Here is a 21228-nt window from a genome sequence, read left to right as displayed (position 1 = left end):
CCGCCTTTTCTTCCACCTTAATATCCGAATTCCACGTGCTATACAAACTGACACCTGACTTATAACCTCTTTTCAAATAAACTATTTTCTTCTGTGCAATGTTCGTCTAAATTTGCTTTGCTTTTCAATTAAGGTATACCGATAGCTAGATAAACCACGAACATATGCGTGCAATTTTGCAATGGACTTTTCAGTGTAGGTTTCAAAAGTTAAACTAATGGCATTGGGAGCATGGAGTGGAGGAGGTGAAAGTGTTGGGAGGAGACAGAGTGCCAGTCGTTGACCCACATCAGAAAAACTGAGGACCACAGACATGAAGCCTTCTGCCCAGCTGAAGACCTGAGTACAAGAGACTCAACTGCAGTTGCTTGGATGACGGCGGCACGGCTTCCGAGGGAGACCAGGATTAATGCCCTCATTATGTTTTTCTGTGTTCTTAGCATTCTTTCCCCCTTAATGGCTCTCCTACGCTGATTGTCACTAGGCCTTCGGATGGCTGTTTTCTTCTGAATTCAAGCAATTTTGTCAAAGTACTTTCTATTTCAGGAAGCTTGGTAATTTCTGATGCTTCTAGATAGTGCCCAGGGGAATACTAAGTACACCAAGATTTCCAATTTTCCCTTGGTATAGAGAATAGAAATAAATAATAGAATACGGCGCTATGGATGTTGAGCTTCTGCATGTGAAATCTTAGTTTAAGATCGTGTGTGTGTGCGCGTGTGTGTGTGCGAAGGTGGGGTCTCTACTCTCCAAAAATCATGCATGCGCTGATATATATCATAGTGATGTTTCCATTTCCTTCCTCTCCTCTATCCCCAGCCCCTTTCCAAGAGAAAATACTAGACTTTTGGCTTAAAATATGCATATGCACATTTATTTCTTAAAATCGCTTGATGTCTAAAACGTGATGTTTGAGGCCCCCAGTGCTACTTTAAATAGGAATGATGTGCTTGTGCTAAATTTCTATTTCAGATCAGGCCCATGCTGAAATCCTGTTAAGATGATTTTTCCCCGCCATTTGGGCACCTATCACTGTGCTCCTTTTGTGGTAAAAAATATACAACATTAGATTTTCAGATATATAGCCTAAAAACAAGTGCAGACGAGTTTACATCCAGAACTATTTTTCTTAATTTTTAAGGTGATGGATATGTTACTCTCTCCTCAGACAAACACACTGTATCTCAACAAGGCAAAACACAACTATACCCCAACCAGGCAAAACAATGAAAACAAAGAATTCTTCAGCGCTTAACTATGGGGAAAAAAATTTCCCAATCAAATAAAAATCTATAGAACAAGATGGAAAAATAACTTCATTGAACTTTAACTTTATTTATTTATTTTTCATTGAACTTATATTTAAAAGCCTATATCAAACAGTGCACTAAATGCTTTGAAATTCCCCTCTCCATTAGGTCAACATATTTTTTCCCTGCTCTGGATGAAACCAGGCTTAAATTGAGTGGAATCTTAAATGCAGTCAAATTTGATACCTTGTTTTCTCATTCACAGGAAGAGGGACTTGGGAAATGAGCCCTCCCTTGCCCTGGTGTCAACAGGGACAGACTATATTTCCTTTCTTTTGTTAACCATGAAATAACCCACTAGAATCTGGGCATGAAGGGCTGTTTACTACTTTCTCCAGCAAGAATTTTTAATGTACTATTTAAACTGATGTAACCCCTAGTTTTATCATTTGAGGCCAATATAGGACATCTTTTATTTTATGTGCTGGGTATGACACTTCAATTGGGCTGAAACATTTTGTCCAAGAGGTATTTGGTGTTTCAGGAGCCAGTAAAATTATCCCTCTATATGGTAAAAAGATTTCTGAAAACTTTGCAAAATTCAATATATTAAGAAAGGTGGCTTGAGGATGAGTATTTGCCTCAACTGACCACAGGTATTTTGAAAAAGTACTTGGGGATGGACCATGAGGTTCACCTTGGAAACATTCTCTTGGTGAAGGAGAGGTAGGTATGGAGGTGTGTTCTTAATGCATTGTCTCTGGGAAGCGGGGGTGTCTGTCTCTTTCATTTTCTTCTTTGCACTGTGTCTCCCATCTCGGCAGATGGGTTGCTGGCAACTGGGCAAGAGGCTCGTAAGCCAGCTATAAGGAATACCAGGATCAGCTTCCCCAACTCCCCGTTGCAGTGCACAGATCTGAGCTTCTCTCTGGTATTATGATGCAAAATCCTCGTCCTGGGGACTCGGAACAGCACCAACTGCAGAAGATGCGATTCAGTCCAACACACGTTTATTGAACACATACTCCGTTTGCAGGGCAGGAAATGAAAATCAGGTCTTTGTTCTCAAGAAGCCTGTTGTCTAATGGGGGAGACAGACTTATATGTCACTAGCTGTAAATGGGTTCTAACAGAAGTAAAAGCAAAATGCACTGAGAAGGAGAAAGCTTCTTGAAGGAGGTGACATTTGAGCCTCAGAGTACATCAGCTTGCAACAGGTAGAAGCAGGTGTGTGTGTGGCAGACTTTGTAGGCTGAGGCATCACAGCAGAGAAAAAGGACTGATGGCAATTTGGGGGCAGGAGTATAGGGCTTGGAGGGAGGAGTGTTTCTGCCCAGGGTTCTGATCATGGTTAGGCCTGGACTGCCATACAAAGGGGTTGGAAATTTATCCTAAAGAAAATGCGGAAGCGTCAAAGATTTCTCCTCTGCTTTTTCAAGACCAGGTGTGTATTTGAAGAAGAGTTTCTTTATGCTCCCAAGGGAGGAAAAGGACGAGAGTCATTCACGTACCATTTTACTTTCTTTCTCCTCCATTCCTATTGTAGCTAAGAACGTGAGGGTGTGGTTTATATCTGGGGTGGTGATAAGGGAACTTAAGCAATGGAAAGAAAGGGATAAAAGCGTGTCACTGGCTTTCCATTCACATCAATCTCCAAAATTAACTGCAGGGAGAGAGGAGAAAATATTTGGGAGTTTTTAAGCAAAATGGACCCTTTGACCTAAGCGTGTACTTTCAAGTTAATGATATTTCAAAGCTTTCTATCAGAGATCGTTTAAAAGAGTCTGGCCTCTCGAAGGCTGCCAGGCCTGAAGCTGTGGGCAAGGCTCTTTCCTGAAGAGACTGGCTTCCTCCCAAGACTGGAAAATGGAGGTTGATAGCTCTATCCTTTAACACGGCTACGACTGAAAATGACAACACATGCCTCAGTAACCTCTGTGCTAATGTAAACCCTTGGAGGGAGGAAAGTACACGAAGATGATGACAATGTGAGAACCTTTAAAAACAAAACAACCATGAAAAATTCTGCCTGAGAATTTCTCTCTGATCATCCCTCCTTGGATTAAGTCGTTCACAGCACAGTGCATCCACCCACCTCAAGCAGTGGTTTTCAAGCTCTTGGAAGCAGTGAAACTCTTTTTTTTCAAAACAGTCATCTATTTGGAAAAGCAATACATGAGAATCAGCTATACTTCTACATATTAGTAATAAATAATTGGGAAGTGAAGTGATGCATGGTTTTCCTGGGCCCTTTATGTGCATGGGAGAGCCCTTTATGTGCATGGGAGAAGATGGCTCTTAATTCATGGTAACTGACTTGCTTATGCAGAAAGGTGGCCTCTGGCAGGGACCTGCCAACTCTCATGCCAGGATGTTAACTAGGAAAAATCCCATTTCACAGATGAGAAAAGTAACAAGAATTAAGGGGATAATCGGACCCACAATCACTGAAACCGGGGCAGATTAATGGTAGGAGGTTAGAATAGGAATAGGATTGAAAGTCACCCCAATGGCCATCAAAATGTAACAAACCACAATGCTATAGAATGTTTACAGTGTCTTTCTTCTTAGTCAATTTTATATACAGTAGGCACACCCATCCATTTTATTTGAGAGCTTGTTCTTAGCACTGGGAGAGCAGATTGACACAAACCTAAAAATCCCTGCCCTCATGGAGCTTCCATGGAGAGAGGGAGACAGAAAATAGACAAATGAGTAAAAGTCTGATGGCTGGTAATGAATGCCAAATATAAAAATAAAGTGTAATAGAAATATTGGGATAGAACTGGGGAGTTGGAAGTTGACATAGTAAGTCCAGAGAAGGCCTTCACAAGAAGGTGACATTTGAGCAAAGATCTGAAGAAAGTGAGAGAGAAAGCCATGGAGGTTACCCACAGGACAAATATAGGATGCCCGCGTGAATCTGAATTTCACGTAAACAGTGAACAATTTTTTAATATAAACATGCCCCAAACACTGCAGATCATTTGCTAAATCTGCAACCCTACACAGGGTACCCGGAGGAAGCACATGTCAGGCAGGAGGGGCAGCAAGTGCAGGGCCAGGCCAGCATGGGGGGAGGGGAGGAAGGGACGGAGGGAGGGGGACGTGGGAGAGGACTCTGAAAGGCATCAGGGGTGAGGTGATGTGGGGCCCTGGGAGGACATGGGCTTTTATGTCGAGGAGGAGAATTTTGAGATGGGTGACAGGCTCTGACTTAGGTCTTAAAAGATCATTTTGGATACTTGTTGAAAACAGACTATGGAATGGGGGCAAGGGCAGAAGCAGCCCCAGTTAGGAGGCCGTTACTGCTGCTGATGGTAACAAGAGTAATAACAACATATATCTAGACACGTGCACCAAAATGCCCAAGTAAGTTTGAGGGGAATGGCCTCCGAAGCCCCCTTCCTGGGCTCTCCATTAAGAAACCTTGGTACACATCGATGGAGGAAAGAAATCAGCCCTACAAATAAATTCCTTCTACTAAGATGCTAACCTTGAGGAATTTGCTTTAACCACTGCATTATCATCCTTAAGAATAAGTAAATAAATAAATAAAGCCTTCATCAGAAAAGGGGAAGTTTCTGAAAAACATCAAACTGTCGATATCACCAGTGACCGTGACAACATCAAGCCAAGAACTTAGAGACACCGCCCTTGCTGAATCCAAACGCACACGGTGCCCAGTGGGTTCTAAAACTAAGGTTTCTAAGTAGGATTGAGACATGGCTTCAAGGTTAATGTTTTTGTTTATGCTGAGTTATGAATAAAGGGAGAGCATTTCAAAAGAACATACACATGAAGATAGTCCTATAAAACTCCATGGAGACGCAGAATCTACTGCCTATTATTATCTGCCGAATGCATGTAATTTTATTGTGAAAATAAGCAATAAATACTTCAAAACTATCGAACACATAATGACTGTTATATGTTGTAGTTCATAGAAAATAAAATCAATGTGTCTTCCTCTGGAAGCAGTAGGCTAAAAAATCTCTCCTCTCCAGAGGAAATTGCTGATATCTGACCAATTTTTGACTTGTAAAACCAGTGATTCCACGTTCAACCTAATGAAAAGATATAGGGAATAATCTTATAGTATCTTGCCTTTCAAAAATTAAATTACATAGCATCTCTGAAAACTGAGCAGAAAAATGATCTTAATTATTATAGTAATTTAATCACCTGTAGCCATGCCATAAGTAGGTTAGGCTCTCCCTGGATGTTGACACTACGCTCCCAAACTGTATTCTGTGTAAGTTTTGGTTGTTTCCTCAGATCATGACCCTTTTCTCTTGGAAAGAATTCCTACGAAGTACCATCTTGATATTTAGGATCTATGGCCCTAAATGTACTATAAAATAAAAATACTATAAGACAAGTCTACAGTTACAACATTCCAATTATTAAGCAGAGCAAAAGTGGATAAATACACTTTCTAGGCACACATTACTTAGCTGAGAAACGACTGCCTTGAGTCTTGTGAGATGTACTCTCCTGCCTGCATATAGTCACCACTGTGAAACCCGACCTTATGAGAAACACCTGCTGGTCTCAGGTAACCTACCTCACACAAGGAAGAGGCATTGTTAGACTAGAGAAATGGTCCCTTAGAGCTTCTAAACTCGGTCAGTTGAGTGACACCCTGATATTAACTATCCAGGACTTGGACTAGCCATGCTTGCTGCTGCAAAGAGCAATTTCTCTGAGAACATTCTCGTTGTCTGTTGACAACGAGGATACTTTCAATGTTGCCTCCACAGTCCAGTCACGCTCTAGAACTGGTCTTCTGAAATCATCTGTGTTTACTTCAACACTCCAGAGAGCAAATTAGCACACAGATGAGTATGTATTACTAGAAATGTTCTATTTGGAGTTTTTTATGCATGTTGGTACCTTAATTCTTATTTACTAGTCATTTAAAACAACACACTAGTAAAAATAAGTTTGGAGAGACATACAAGAGCAACTTTAAACGTCAAGTGCATGCCAGCTAATTTTTGAAAATTCTTAGATCATCAATTATTACTTCCTATTTATATAATTTCCTTCAAGACAATCCTAAAAACTGTATGTGAAGCAAGTCGCAACCCTATGCAATGAGCAAAAATCGTATTTTTCATTGTTATCTACGTGAAATTCCAGATAGATTTTCCTTCTCCAAAGCGCCTGAAATTCAATTACAGTTCAAAGCAGTTCGTCTCATTTGCACAGACATACAGAATGTGCAAAGCACAGATCACCTCAGTGGATTTCACATATGCTTTAAAGGCCAAAGAAGCAGTGTTTTCTGCCCCATTACTCCCCAGAAAATCTAATTACAATTCAGATACTGTATGCGATGAAGGCCAGCAGTGGAGGATAGCAAAATCCCTTGAAAATCCGGAAAGAGGCAACCTGCTGCTTTGGAAGAGGAAGGCCTCCTCTCCCAAAGGATGCCGGCCTCACAATCAGGCTTTAAATCTTACCTGATACGAACAGTTCTCCTGATGTACCATCTCAGTGCATCCTAGGGCGCAGACCCCAAACAGGACTGCTCAGCGAAGCTGCGGAGGGAAAGCGTGGAGCATCCACTGGCGGAGAGCAAGCCCTGGGAAGGCAGGGGCTCCCCGCAGATTAAAATGGATGCTGTTTCGCTGATCAACCTGCGCAGTGGCACTGCCTGTGCCGGGAAGCGCGCAGCGAGCCGAGCTGCTCTCCTCGGAAAGCAGCAGTGAGGCTTACAAACATGGAGCTAGGACCGGGCTGGGGGAGGGGGCGCGCTCATCACTGGCACAATCAGCCAATTATATTATAGGCACAAAGGAAAGGATCAGTCTGGGGCTGGTGTGACCTTCTGGTGCTTTATGAAGGCAGTTAACTGATGTGGAAACATTCTAGTCCTCATTAAAGGGAAAAAGGCCGGCGAGAGAGAAAGAGAGAGACAGACACAAATCAATGTTGCAGTTGAACATTTCTAACCTCCGGCATCATCCTTCCTGCCCACAGATGCTGCCTGCATGGTGCTTATGAAACGAGAGGCCTTAAGGATCATTTCATAACTTTTAACAGGCGAAAGGGAAAACAATCCATTCTGAATATTGACACTGAAGGGATGTTCTCTGTGTTGAGTGTCTGAAATGTTTGTCAACTTTATGACTAAAAGGAGGGCCTTCACTCTTTAAAAAAAATATATTATTGTGTAATTCTTTTGATTTCCCACTTCTTTTGGGCTCTTATCAGCATGCTTTTTAAGTCAAACAGAAATAAGATGAAATAATTTTCCTATAATTTTTTAGGGAGGGAGCTTATTAAAGTATTAAAGTCAGTATAATTAATTCATTTCATGAAAATGAAACTAAACTGCAAGTTTTTTTTTGACTGTAAGGCCATATATGTATATGGCCCAATGCTGTGACTTGAATATATAGACACCCCCAATATATCACAATATGATTGTAGAGACTGACCATTTCACCTAAGAGACAGTAATGGAAAGGATTCTGGGCTTTCAGATAGTAATCGAAGGACATACAAGTTGGACCATACATGTCTCTGGTAAAAAGAGTAGCCGATTTCTAAAATACTTCAGGGTGGTTCTAGGATTTTAGGATATATAAAGAGGAACAACTAGGCTTATAAATTTGTGAAGCTAATTTAATGACAGATAATTTAAAAACTAAACACAATAAAATTTTCTTATCTATATTTCTTAGTCGCCATAGGGCAACTCATCTTGCTATTTCTTAATAAGATGGCTCTGAGCAAATCAATGATATTCAATAAAATCTTGACTGAATTTAAACCATCAAATAAAAAAATCAATAGAGATATTATTCTTAAGCTATTTTGGTATAGCTATATCTATCTATCTTCTTAAATAATCTTACTAATAACTGCAAAGTCTTCATTATGCTATTACTCGAGAAAAACAAGTACTTTTTGCCCGACGAATGGAATCAACATGTTTGACAAGTTTTCATATCAAGCTCGATCTTAAGGAATGCTCAGAGTTTGTGTTAGGAATATTTGGTGATATATTTTTAATTTTATAACATCTCTGCTTCTCGGAAAGAAACAAATCTATTTTTCTAAATATTCTTAATTTTCATGATTTGAGATTCTGACATGAGAAAAGTTGGCCCTCTGAGTTCAACCCGAGACACGCTCACAAGCCTGGCTTCAGCTTCCTGTTTAGGACAGTGGAGAGGTGGCAGGAAAGGGCCCAGATGATGATCTCACAGGCTGGCATTTCAGCACTGGCCCAATGGGTTCAAAGGAAAAAGCACTCTGGACGTGCACCCTGCAAAGCTCACAGGCCTTCTCCCTGGAATCTAGGAGAGAGCTAGGCCACCTAACATGTGCAAGACTTTTGAGGCCTGTTCGTTGGAGGGTGGCACAATGAGAGCTTGATGAACAAAGCAGAAGCCTGAGCTAGATTATGAGTCTTCTTAAAAAGATGATGAAGAAAGGAGGACAGAAACTCTTCAGTGAAAGGAAATAACATGCAACATATCCCCATCCAAAATTTCATCCCTCCTTATTGAGTAATCCCTACAGGACAGAGACAGAGACAGACTTCGCTGTGGAGTGCCTTGCTATACAACTGCCCAGATGAAGGCTCTGGAATCCGAAGTATGTGCAAGGAAAAGTAAGCCGCAGTAAAAGTTCCTTTTGCAAGGTAGCAAATAAGATCAGATGGAAATTTTATGCCGAACATAAAACACAATCCCAACGTTCCAAGACAGAACAGCTTTACTTGAAAGGCTGTTAAAACTTTATCCAAGTTACTACTTTGACAATCTATGACCTTAAGGCTTGGGAACATGATTTCAAGCTATACAAAGGTCTAAGAAGTTGCTTCCCGGACTCTGTTCTCTTCTGAAAACTGAAGGCTCTGGGATATATTACATAAACTCCTAAAGACATTTATCATGTGTTGTTTTTTTTTTTAAAAAAAAAAGTCTAAACATGATCCCACTCTTCACAGTTGCTGTTCCATAAATAGTGGAAGTGACTCAGAGGTGGCTCTGGGGAGAACAGATTTCTGACAATTGTATCCTAAATCCTGTCAAAAAACCTCTCAAGAGGTATAAACAAGATAAGAAAAAAAAAAAAGGAATATGTCAAGCAAGCTTCCCTTTATAGTCATTCATTGGAAAGGACTTTGTGTTATAATTTAAACTATGATTTGCTAGTACAAAAAACTTTAAACAGAAACCAGCTGTTCCAAGAACATTTAAGCTAGAATTACTTACCAAGCTACAGTGACATTTGTTATTTTTGGACTAAAAAATATTGATGAACTGTTTAAGTGTGATCTATGTAGCATAGAGATTATTTTTTCTTCTCAGGTCTTCACAGCTTCTCTTCCCATAAAAAGTATTGGATTTCAGATTTACATGGGACCTCAAGAGATAAACTGTTATTTTCCAGATATGGAAACTGAGGCCTAAGAGACTTGTGACATGCCCAAGAACATAAATCCTCCAACAGCAGCAAAAAGGCCTCAAAGTAAGAGGAAAAAAGAAAAACAAACCCTCCACATTTTCTTTGTGAGTGTGTTCATATAAAAAATGCTAAATTGAGGGCCACTAGACCTGGAGAAATAAACCCCCTTTGACTGAGCCAATGTAGGCTGGCCTTGAAATCAAAATCCATCATAAGGTAAGAGGGAGGTTGCAGTGTGGTTCTACCTGAATCCGAATCCAAGGTATGTTTTCAAAGAAGAAATATTAGAGCATTTCCTCATTAAGCTAATGATCCTGTTTCTGCCACCAAGCAAACTATTATGTCTTTAAATCCAGAAAAACATTTTTGCATTTGTGGCAATTAATAGCAACAGAATGAAGATGGCCAACAGACACATGAAAAGATGCTCAACATCACTAATCATCAGGGAAATGCAAATCAAAACCATAATGAGATACCAGCTCACATCCATCAGAATGGCTGTCATCAAAAAGACAACACATAACAAGTGTTGGAGAGGATGTAGAGAAAAGGGAATCTTTGTGCACTGTTGGTGGGAATGTAGATTGGTGCAGCCACTATGGAAAACAGTATGGAGATTCCTCAAAAAAATTAAAAATAGAACTACCATATGATCCAGCAATTCCACTTCTGGGTATTTTCCCCAAGAAAACAAAAACACTAATTCGAAAAGATATATGCACCCCTATGTTCATTGCAGTATTATAATAGCCAAGATACAGAAGCAACCTAAGTGTCCACAAACAGATGAATGGATAAAGGAAATGTGGCATATATATATTACTCAGCCTAAAAAAAAGACGGCACTCTTGCCATTTGCGACAACATGTTTAGACCTAGAGGGTATTATGTTAAGTGAAGTAAGTCAGACAGAGAAAGACAAATACTGCATGATTTCCACTGCAGTATTCCACCGTGGAATACTGCATAAATTCCACTTATATGTGGAATTTAAAAAACAAAACAAAGAACAAACATAACGAAACAGAAACAGACTCATAGATACAGAGAACAAACAGGTGGTTGCCAGGGAGAGGGGGCGAGGGGTAAAAAGAAAAAAAGGTAACTATGTGAGGTAATGAATGCTAATTAGCTTGACTGTGGTGATCACTTCACAATGTATATTAATGTGAAACCATCACACTGTACACCTTAAACATACAAATTTTGCCAATTATACCTCAAAAATGCTGAAAAAAAAGATTAAAATAAATGAAATTTTGAAATAGCAACAGAATGAAGGGTTTTTTTGCGGGGGGTAGTAAATACAGTGGTTAAAAAGTCACATCTGCAGGTCATCTGAGAATACAGTTTCAAAAATGAATTACTGGGATCAGGGACTGACTTGGGAAGGGCCTAGGGAACTTTCTGGCACAAGCTATATGACTTGAAAGGGCCTGGTTTACAGAGGAGTATATACATTTGTCAAAACTCATTGAATAATACATTTAAGATTTGTGCATTTCATTGTATGTAAAATTTACCTCAAAAGAATAAAAAAAGATCCAGTTAATGATATGCAGCTGAAGTATTTAGGGGATGTCTTAGGGATGTCTGCAACTCACTTTAAATGCATCAAATAAATGAGATGAATTGATGGATGGATAGATGGAAAGCTGTTGACAAAGGGAGTTTAGTAAAACAGTAATTGCAGAATCTGTATGGTACATAAATGGAGATTCGCCTAAAAACTTTTCAGTCTGAAACAGTTTGTAATGAAATATTGGGGAAAAATGAAGTTATTGGGGGTGAGGAAGATGAGCAAGAAAGTCATTGTTTTAAGCAATAACTTTTAAGCTTTTCCTTAGGAATTTGTGGAAAGCAGGTAGACATTTTATATGGTGTTATGCTGTGCTTCTTTACCAGGCAAGGGAGGAAAAGGAATTATGAGGAAAATTAATCCTGTTCACATCAAAGGGAATCGGGTCCTTGAATAACCTGCCCAAAGAAGACCACAGTCTGTGTCACCAATGACGACAAACCTTAGAAAATGGCTTTACAGTTTACAAAGTACTTTCCCCAACATCTCCTTTTACTCTTACAACCTTGTGGTTGAAAGAAATTCCTATTATGTGCCACGTGAGGAAGTGTTTCTGCCCCCAAGGAGTTTGGTAAGGGAAATAAGGCAGTATACAAATGACGAATGAGTAAAGTGCTACCAAAGAGATTTTTTTTTTTCTTTTTTGCGGTACGCGGGCCTCTCACCGCTGTGGCCTCTCCCGTTGCGGAGCACAGGCTCCAGACGCGCAGGCTCAGCGGCCATGGTTCACGGGCCCAGCCGCTCTGCGGCATGTGGGATCTTTCCGGACGGGGGCACGAACCCGTGTCCCCTGCATCGGCAGGCGGACCCTCAATCACTGCGCCACCAGGGAAGCCCTACCAAAGAGATTTTGTTGCTTGCTCACTAGGAATTCAGGAGAGCAAGAGAACTCTTAGCTAGGTTAGCCAGGAGTCGGCAATAATCTTGTTCATTTGGTTGTTTACTTCTTGAATGTCTGTCTTTTCTATTTCTAGATTAATGTAAATTTCCTTAGAACTTGGATCGTGGTTGGTTAACTCACCGCTATTATCCCCAACATTTGAAATAATACCTGGCATATAATAGGCTCTCAATATTTTTAAATGAACGAATACATGATTATGACTTTCAGAAAGTTACTTCATTGTGCTTAGCCTCAGTTTCCTCATCTATAAACTAAGGATGTTAATTCCTGGTTTATTGGGTTGATGACAGGATAAAATGAGAATAACATGTAAAACAGCTCTTAGGTGCCCTGGAAAGGAACAGAAATGGATTTTTTCCCCCTTCTCCTAGTTAAAAGCAATATCAACAGTCCAAGGAATAAAGAGAGGCCTGAAGGTTGGAGATGATAGTGGGAATGGAAGGTTAAAGACAGAGGAATGTATTCCATGAGACTGTGAAAAATAAACTGACAGCACCTAGCCAGTGATCTGGCCTGAAGAGTGAACAGGACACGGGGTCGTGAGGTTTCGAGACCACTGCCAGAGTAAACTTGGTGCTGTAAAAAGAAACAGGAGGTTAGAAGGAGGAACTGATTCTGAGGGATTGGGTTGCAGTAATGAGGTCTTTTATTTTACCCCATAAAGTTTTGAGGTGAAGGTGCAGGAGGCAACTGAAGCTCAAAAGAGAAGTCACATCAACAGATAGAACGTGGGGGTCTTTTGCGGGGAGAGGATAGTTGCAGAAATGGATGAGATGAAGGGAGAGATTGTAGAGAAAGGACTGATCGGAAACAAAGACATCACTGTGGTGGGTACATCGATCCCCACGGCGGCTGGGGGTATGGGAGGGGAATTAGGCTTGCTAATCAGCTGACCTTGAGATGAGGAGATTATCCTGGGTTATCCAGGTGGGCCCAATGTTATCACGAGCAGCAGAGGAAGAACCAGAGAGATGGCAGCGTGAGCAAGACTCTGCCCAGCGTTGTTGGCTTTGAAGACACAGGAAGGATCACAAGCCCAGGAATGTGGGCGGCCTCTAGAAAAGGGAAAAGGCAAGAAAGTGGATTTTCCCTTAGAGCCTCCAGAAGGATTGCAGCCCTGCTGACACCCTGATTTTAGTTTGTGAGATTCATTAGGGATTTCTGACCTCCAGAACTATAGCTATAGGATGATAAATGTATATTGACATAAGTCACTAAGTTTGGGGTGATCTTTTATAGCTGCAATAGAAAACGACAATCCCCTTGGGTGAAAGCCAGCATTCAGAGGGCAAGAGGAAGCAAAGGGGGTGTGGCCGACAAGGTGAGAGGAGAAGGAAAACCAACAGAGTGAGGGGTCAAGGGGAGGGTGCTCCATGGCTTCAAATACCTCAGGGAAGCAGAAAAGACTAACAGGTGGAAAGGGAAACACAACCAAAAGCCGTAGTTTTGACAATGAGGAAGTCATCAGTTTCCCTTGAGAGAATACTAGTGTGTTAGGGGTGGAAGCCGAGTTACAAGTGGTTAAGAAGTTGAGGGACTGTGTAGAGAGCAGTCTGTAAAGAAGGTTGTGGATGAATTAGAGCATTGGGGTGGTAGCTTGAGTGTATAATGGAAGCAGAGAGGTGGTTGGTCTTTAAGATAAGGAGATCCAAACGTCTGTGTGGGCATCAGGGAAGGAGCCAGCAAGAAGGGAGAAATTGACTATGGTGGGTGGGAAATAACTGGAAAGGCCAGGTCCTGGACAAGTTAGATCAGGATCACGTAACAGGGCTTCATTCAGCCTTGGAAATGAAGATATGGGCAGTGAAATTACAAAGGAATGTTGAGTAAAGAGGAGATTGTAGTGGAGATGGGGAAAGATGCAGGAGCACACATGGGTGAGAGGGGACACAGGTTCCATCCCTGGTCCCGAAAGATCCCACGTGCTGCGGAGCAACTAAGCCCTGTGGGCCACAACTGCTGAGCCTCTGTGCTAGAGCCCGCGAGCCACAACTACTGAGCCTGTGTGCCACAACTACTGAGCCTGCGAGCCACCACTACTGAGCCCATGTGCCACAACTACCGAAGCCTGCGTGCCTAGAGCCCATGCTCCGCGACAAGAGAAGCCACTGCAATGAGAAGCCTGCGCGCTGCAATGAACAGTAGCCTCCGCTCGCCGCAACTAGAGAAAGCCCGCGTGCAGCAACGAAGACCCAATGTAGCCAAAAATAAATAAATAAAATAAAAATAAAAAAAAAAAGAAGTTATTTAAATGGATGTGTTAGACCTAGATCAAGCTGAGCATAGAAAGGGATGGAAAGACTAAAGAAGCTTCTAATATTCATGACACACTAAATAACCCCTAGGCACTCAATATTCATTAGATGGTACACTGACTGCCCATTGGTGACACCCATTCTGGCCCTATGTGTTCTCTGCCCAAGAAATACAATTCCATAGCTGCTCATCAGGTGAGGGGGTAAGCTACAGAGGGAGCCTGAGGGACTTGCCCCTGTGTCTCTGATAAAGCAGGTTGTGTGTCATTGGCAGACACCTTCTATCTAATTGGGCTTCCCTTCTACAACCTCAAGACTGACTTGTAACCATATCATCAACAGGGAAGGTGGCTGTGGCAGAAAGGCTGGACATGTAAATACTGCATAACCCAAGACTCAGGTAGTGCGGTCCTTCACATTCCTGGACCATATCCCAAGTAGGATTCTGGCACCAATTCCAATTCATGTGGAGGTGGGGTTTTCCCTACATGAAAACACAGGTTCTTGGATACCAACTGGGTGTCCTACAATTCAGCTCAGTTCTGACACTCTCTACCTGGAGATAACATCAGATTACACAGGTTGAGGACTCCCCACTTCACACGCCAACTGCGAGTCCAGGTTGTTACCTGTGCTCCTGACCAACAGGCTATAGATGGGAGGTTCCAACGAACCCCTCCTTGGGTTCCATTAATTTGCTAGAGCAGCTCACAGAACTCAAAGAAACATTTTGTTTATTAGATTACTGGTTTATTTTAAAAGGACATAACTCAGGAACAGCCAGATGGGAGAGATGCACAGTGCAAAGTATGGGGAAAGGCAAAGAGCTTTCATGCCCTCTCCCCGAGCATTCCACTCTCCCTAAAAGTGCTCACCAACCTGGAAGCTCTCTGAACCCTATCCTTTTTGGATTTTTATGAAGGCTTCATTTCATAGGCGTGACTGATTAAATCACAGGCCACTGGCGACTGATTCAACCTCTAGCCCCTCTCTGAGGTCAGGGCGGTGGGACTGAAAATGTCAACTCTCTAATCCCTTGGTTGGCCCTTCAGGCAACTGGTCCCCATCCTGAGGTATGTTCAAAAGTCACCTGACTAACATAGCAAGAGACACCTTTATGGCACACTTAGGAAATTCCAAGGGTTTTAGGAGCTCTGCGCCAGAAGCAGGGATGAAGACCACATCACAATATCACACTAAGTATGGCAGCTAATCCCATCTCTTTCCCTTGCCTCTTGATACAGATTTTAAATTGATTTAATCAGCTGTGATTTGAGTATCTTAATTTGTTCTGAGACTTCTTGGAGGAGTGCCTGGTAGTGGACTTGGAGGCTACCATTGCACCCAGGTCATTTCCCACAGAAAAGGATGCTTGGTATTTGTATTGTCCCACAGCTTCTTCCCACATAATCTGAGCCCCAGAGATGGGAAGAGAGAGGAGGGTAAAAATAGGTTGTAATTTTTTATCTTTATAACAAAATTACCTGAGAATCTTACAAGTGTATGTGTCAACTAATTTACTCAGAAGTTTTGACCATTCTGCGGACGGTTAAACCTGTGTGTGTCCTTTCAGATATTAAAAAACAGTTGCCCGAGTCAACTGTGAGTCAATGGCTGTCACTTTTTAAGTATTAGACTCTGCTTTTCAAGTGAAAACTAATGTACGAAACAATCAAAATTGTTTTTAATCAAAATAAAATTATTTTTCATTCCAATTGATATTATTTACTTATTAAATCCCTCCCAGGGAACATGAGGCTGTTTTGTTATACACAAACACTTGAAAACAGAATTTATAGAAGTCAGTTACAGTCTTATTCCGACTGTATTTTTACATTTATGTCTTTATTTTGTTTGTGCCACACCAAGAGAATCCTGTTTCGCACAGATAAGTGGTTGCAAATGGTAACAGTCCTTTATAATAGCTTACGCTGCAATCTCCGGATATTCTTCATTAAACATGTCCGGGAGCTTGAAAGCAAATTCACAAGAAATTTATTTCAAAATTGGTTTACGAATAACATATGGCAACTGCTTACATTTCTTATTAAAAACAAGATAAGAAAAGACAGACTACCCAAACTGACAATACGTCATCAACCAGGAACCAGACCTCATTTGATACGTTGGGCGTTCGCTTGTGATTTGCACAATCCACCTGTTAGGCTTGATGTGGAATGTGCCAAACAGATGTGCCGCCCCTAACCTGGCACTGAACCCAGCTGGGCCTCTTGGACAGCCCAGATCATTTTTCCCACCTGGACATGCACAGGCACGAACTTTCAGCAAGACCAGTACAGAGCCACCACCTCCACGGTCAATGACACATTTACAAGTTCAGTTTTGAGAACTGTAAAAGACTACTTAACCTGGCAGGACAAATTAATATGCTGATGTCGGAAAAGGGGGCAGAGAGAAGTTCTTTGCATAGATATGAGGGAATGAACCCCTACCATTTGGGCTGAAATGTTGTTATATGCTCCTCCCCACGGCTTTACAGGACAACTCTTCTCCAAATGCCCAGGGCCTCACAATCTTATTTGCATCTCTATTCTGAATTGCTTTCACATCTCAGAACTCTTTAATTTCCAATTTGATTTTTTAGGGGCTGAGGTGTTTAGCAGTTCATATAATAGGTGCAAAGGAACCTCTAAAAATACCTCCAGCAGCTCTGGGTTTCTACACATAGTTTGAAACCTGATGCATCAGGCAGTGCTGTAGCCGTGGCCTCCCTCTCCCTCTAGAATATTGAGATGGTTTATATTTCAATAGAATCTGCCAAAGTGCTTGTTTATTGGACACGGTCTTGGTCCTCTCCACATAGTACTCTCTGGCCAGCCCAGTCCTCTCCACATAGTACTCTCTGGCCAGCCCAGTCCTCTCCACATAGTACTCTCTGGCCAGCCCTGACTGAAATTCACACACTGCAGAAAAATAGTAACTGATTCACAGATAAATTTGGGTGAAGTCCACATGGTTTCATCCCCAATTGTGCCAATGTTTAAGGACCATTTCTTTTAGTCTCCATTTAGTCTCTGGCTTTGTAGTCGGAGAAAGCAATGGCAGAAAAAGTGAAAGGTAGTATAAACCTGCCAGGGCTAACACAAGAGTTTCCAAAGAAACATAAGTTGGTCTGTCAAGAGGGGCCAAGCCAGACCTCACACAATGTGTGTGTGTGTGTGTGCGTGCGCGCGCGTAGCGGAAGAAGGGAGCACACCTCCCCTTCATCCCCACTGAGAGCCTTACCTACCAATATAAGTGCATTTAGCTAAAGCAACACATGAAATCCCTGACCACAAAAAAGGCTGTTTATCTCTCTCAGGTGGTGGTTGATTTAAAACCAGACTCAAGAGTATTAGGGAAGGGAACTGACCCTCATCTTGAAGAAAGGTGACCTCTAGTGGACAACTGTGTTTTGCAATCAGTTCAAACTATGAATAGGATTAGAGCAAAAATAATGTTAAAAATATGCTCCATTGTCCTACTGACATTTCAATGATATTTTTAATACCAGTTATAAATATAAATACATAAGTCTTCATTAATAAAAGAGTATAAAAGTCACACTAATGCTAATATATCCAAAATTACAATCTAGGCCATCTTTGATGGTTCCGAAATGGATGGAGCCTTGAACCAGGATTCATAGGCCTGGGTTCTGGGCTCGACTGTGCCTCTGACTAGATGTATTCTCTTGAGCAACTTCATATGGAAGAGCCTCTATTTCCTAATCTATAAAATGGGTTTATTCACAAACTATCATCTCCTTGTAACCCCCACTCTGCCCCCCTCTTTCAGGCTACCATATGGTTGTCCTTTAAAATCAAGTTTATTTTACATGATGAGGCTTCCAAATCAGCAACAACATCAACCACAAAACAAAATTAATACCACATTATATATCAGCACTTGGTAGGTCCACAGAAACTATCTGCTTTCAACTTAAGGTCTTTCCTAATATAAATGTAATGAAAGGCAATGATTTTCAACTTTTCTTTTTACATTGACTGTGGGAAAAAGTATTTCAAAACTTAAACACATAGATTATGAGTTTATTATGAAATTTTAGTTTATTATGAAAGTTAGAGCTACTATTTTCAAAAATTTATTTCATAGAAAACAAAAATAATGAAAAGAAGGGAAACATAATAATTCACGAGTATATATCTCTTCTGAAAACTACCTGTTCACCAACTGACATATATTCCTACTTTATCATTGAACACAGGTCAGAGGCATAATAATTAAGGATTAAACTGAACATAATCTCTAAGGAACTATTAAAATTCTTTAGTGCTCTTTAAATCTTTTTTTCCCCCTCAATACAAGAGTAGTGTTGAAATGCAACTAGTTATAATGGGACTTAGTACTTAAGAGCTTCCTCAGGTAAATTCTCTAACCAGCTTTCCCAGGGCCAGTTAAACAGCAATCTGGAATGGTTTCATAATCTTTCTCATTCTCGCACCTCAAAACAGGTGATTTTAGTTGCTAAAAGGCAGGAGAAAAAACACTATTCTAAAAAGTATTTTGAAGTATAATAAAAACGTCAGAATGATATCATTGACTTGCTTTATCTTAAAGCTACTGAATTAAGAAAGTTTCTCATCTTCTAGAAATAAATTCTTTCACAATATAAAGGTTAGGGTTAGGAAATTGTGCTACTCCAAACAGTGGACAAGGCGCGAACTCATTAAGGGTTAAGATCAGTTATGGGCTCAGAGAAAGACAAATATCATATGATATCACTTATATGTGGAATCTAAAAAAAAAGATATAAATGAACTTATTTCCAAAACAGATCACAGACATAGAAAACAAACTTATGATTACCAAAGGGGTGGGAGAGGGATAAATTAGGAGTTTGGGATTAACGGATACACACTACTATATATAAAATAGATAAACAACAAGGTCCTACTGTATAGCACAGGGAACTCTTCTCAATATCTTATAATAACCTATAATGGAAGAGAATGTAAAAAAGAATATATATTTATATATATATGTATAACTGAATCACTTTACTGTACACTTGAAATTAACACAACATTGTAAATCAACTATATTTTATTTATTTATTTATTTACTTTTTGGCTGTGTTGGGTCTTCGTTTCTGTGTGAGGGCTTTCTCTAGTTGTGGCAAGCGGGGGCCACACTTCATCGCGGTGCAAGGGCCTCTCACTATCGCGGCCTCTCTTGTTGAGCACAGGCTCCAGACGCGCAGGCTCAGTAGTTGTGGCTCACAGGCCTAGTTGCTCCGCGTCATGTGGGATCTTCCCAGACCAGGGCTCGAACCCGTGTCCCCTGCATTAGCAGGCAGATTCTCAACCACTGCGCCACCAGGGAAGCCCAATTAACTATATTTTAATAACTTTTTTTTAAAAAAGATCAGTCGTGGGTTATTCATAAGCAGTAAAGTTAATCTGCACATTAATCCCAAGTGTTCTAAAACTCCCTAATTTAACCAGTTTTCCTTTGGGAATAGCAAAGAGAGCCTCTTTCAGACACATAAGCTGGGTCAACAAAACATCCGCTGCTTGTAAGTGCTGGGGCTTTCTCATTATTTACTAAGAAAGCCAAGAGAGAAATTAGCAGTCCTTCTGCTGTCTGGTGCCTCCTAGGATACCTGTTTACCTCACTCCTCTCCCCTCTCTCCCCTCATCAGAGATGACGCTATAGGAAGGTAGAGGTCACTTGCTCTCATTCCTGCCATTCAGTCAAAGAGCGGGAAGAAAAGGAAAATAAACACGATCCATTTTTGCCTAGACGCCCATGCTTCCTCTCCTCCTCTCATGGCCTCTGACCCCCAGTGTAACTTGAGGAATAGCAGCCCGCTGAAAAGGCTCACGTCTGCTTTGCAGACAGTGGCGGACGTTTATACGGATGGTTTAAGCTACTTAGGTCTTGTTTTGAGGGCTTTAAAATCGAATTCGTTTTCCAAAGGATGAAGTGATTTCTTCAGCACAGCTGTCACTACAACTGAGGCGATCAGACCTATGACCCTAATGTTAGATGGCATACATTTAGAAAACGTCACTTTAAAAGAAATTTAGCCTCGTTCACTCACGCAGCTGCCCCTGATTTGATAGTCTCCGTAGCTGCGTGCTTTCTCGATCTAGTTCCCAAGTTGTTATACAAAATTAAGCGCTGGCAGGCTTCCCTTCTGTGAATGAAAAATACTTCTAGAAACATAAGTCAGATTATGTCACATCTTGGCTTAAAACCCCTCAGTGGTTTCCCACAACATTTAGGCTGAAATCCTAAATCCCTAACGTTGCTTCTGCTCTACCCTCTAGCCTTCCTTTGTGCCTCTCACATTCTTGCTTACCTAGCTCTGGGCACACTAGCTGCCTTTCAGTTTCCTAGAAAAGCCAAGATCGCTGCTGCCTCAGGGACTTCTTACAAGGTGTTTCTCAACCTGGACGCCCCTCTCGGAGTAACATCTCTGGCTTCAAGTTGGAGGCCTTTCCTTAGCCCCCAGGCTAAATAAGGACCTGCTTCAGGTTCACTTAGCTCGCTATGTTTTCTTTTCTTAGCGCTTACCACAATGTGTATCTGTTAATTTGTGGGATGTATAATGTTGATTTGCTCCACTAGACAGTATGCTTCATCCATCATGTCTACTGTTGTCCATCCAGCATCTAGCACAGTGCCAGGCATAGAGATGGTGTCCAACAAATATTTGAAGAAATGAATGAATGAAATCTTTGAAGTTCTTTCATATCAGGCCTTGGGACCCAGGGCAGGACAGTGCCTGCAATCAGCGGCTCTTAGTTCATCACTGTGGCAAAGCCGGTCAAGTAGCCA

The 21228-nt window shown here is 41.2% G+C and overlaps 1 protein-coding gene across 9 annotated transcripts in view; it reads right to left on the bottom strand.

The window, feature by feature from the left end:
• The window catches only part of SCHIP1 (schwannomin interacting protein 1), a 576277-nt gene that overhangs the window by 46921 nt on the left and 508128 nt on the right, over nucleotides 1-21228 (bottom strand). Inside the window, exon 1 of one of the 9 annotated variants that reach the window (XM_067737868.1) lies at nucleotides 6719-6987. The exons of the other annotated variants lie outside the window; for them this stretch is intronic. Coding sequence (XP_067593969.1) covers nucleotides 6719-6748 — 30 coding nt within the window. The 5' untranslated portion in view covers nucleotides 6749-6987. Of the gene's footprint in view, nucleotides 1-6718; nucleotides 6988-21228 lie in introns of those variants that run through there. 9 annotated transcript variants of the gene reach the window in all.

The sequence above is a fragment of the Pseudorca crassidens genome, chromosome 5 (genome assembly GCF_039906515.1).
Source record: "Pseudorca crassidens isolate mPseCra1 chromosome 5, mPseCra1.hap1, whole genome shotgun sequence".
NCBI lineage: Eukaryota > Metazoa > Chordata > Mammalia > Artiodactyla > Delphinidae > Pseudorca > Pseudorca crassidens.
The sequence above is the reverse complement of the archived record's forward strand: the minus strand, read 5'-3'. Positions and strand labels throughout refer to the sequence as shown.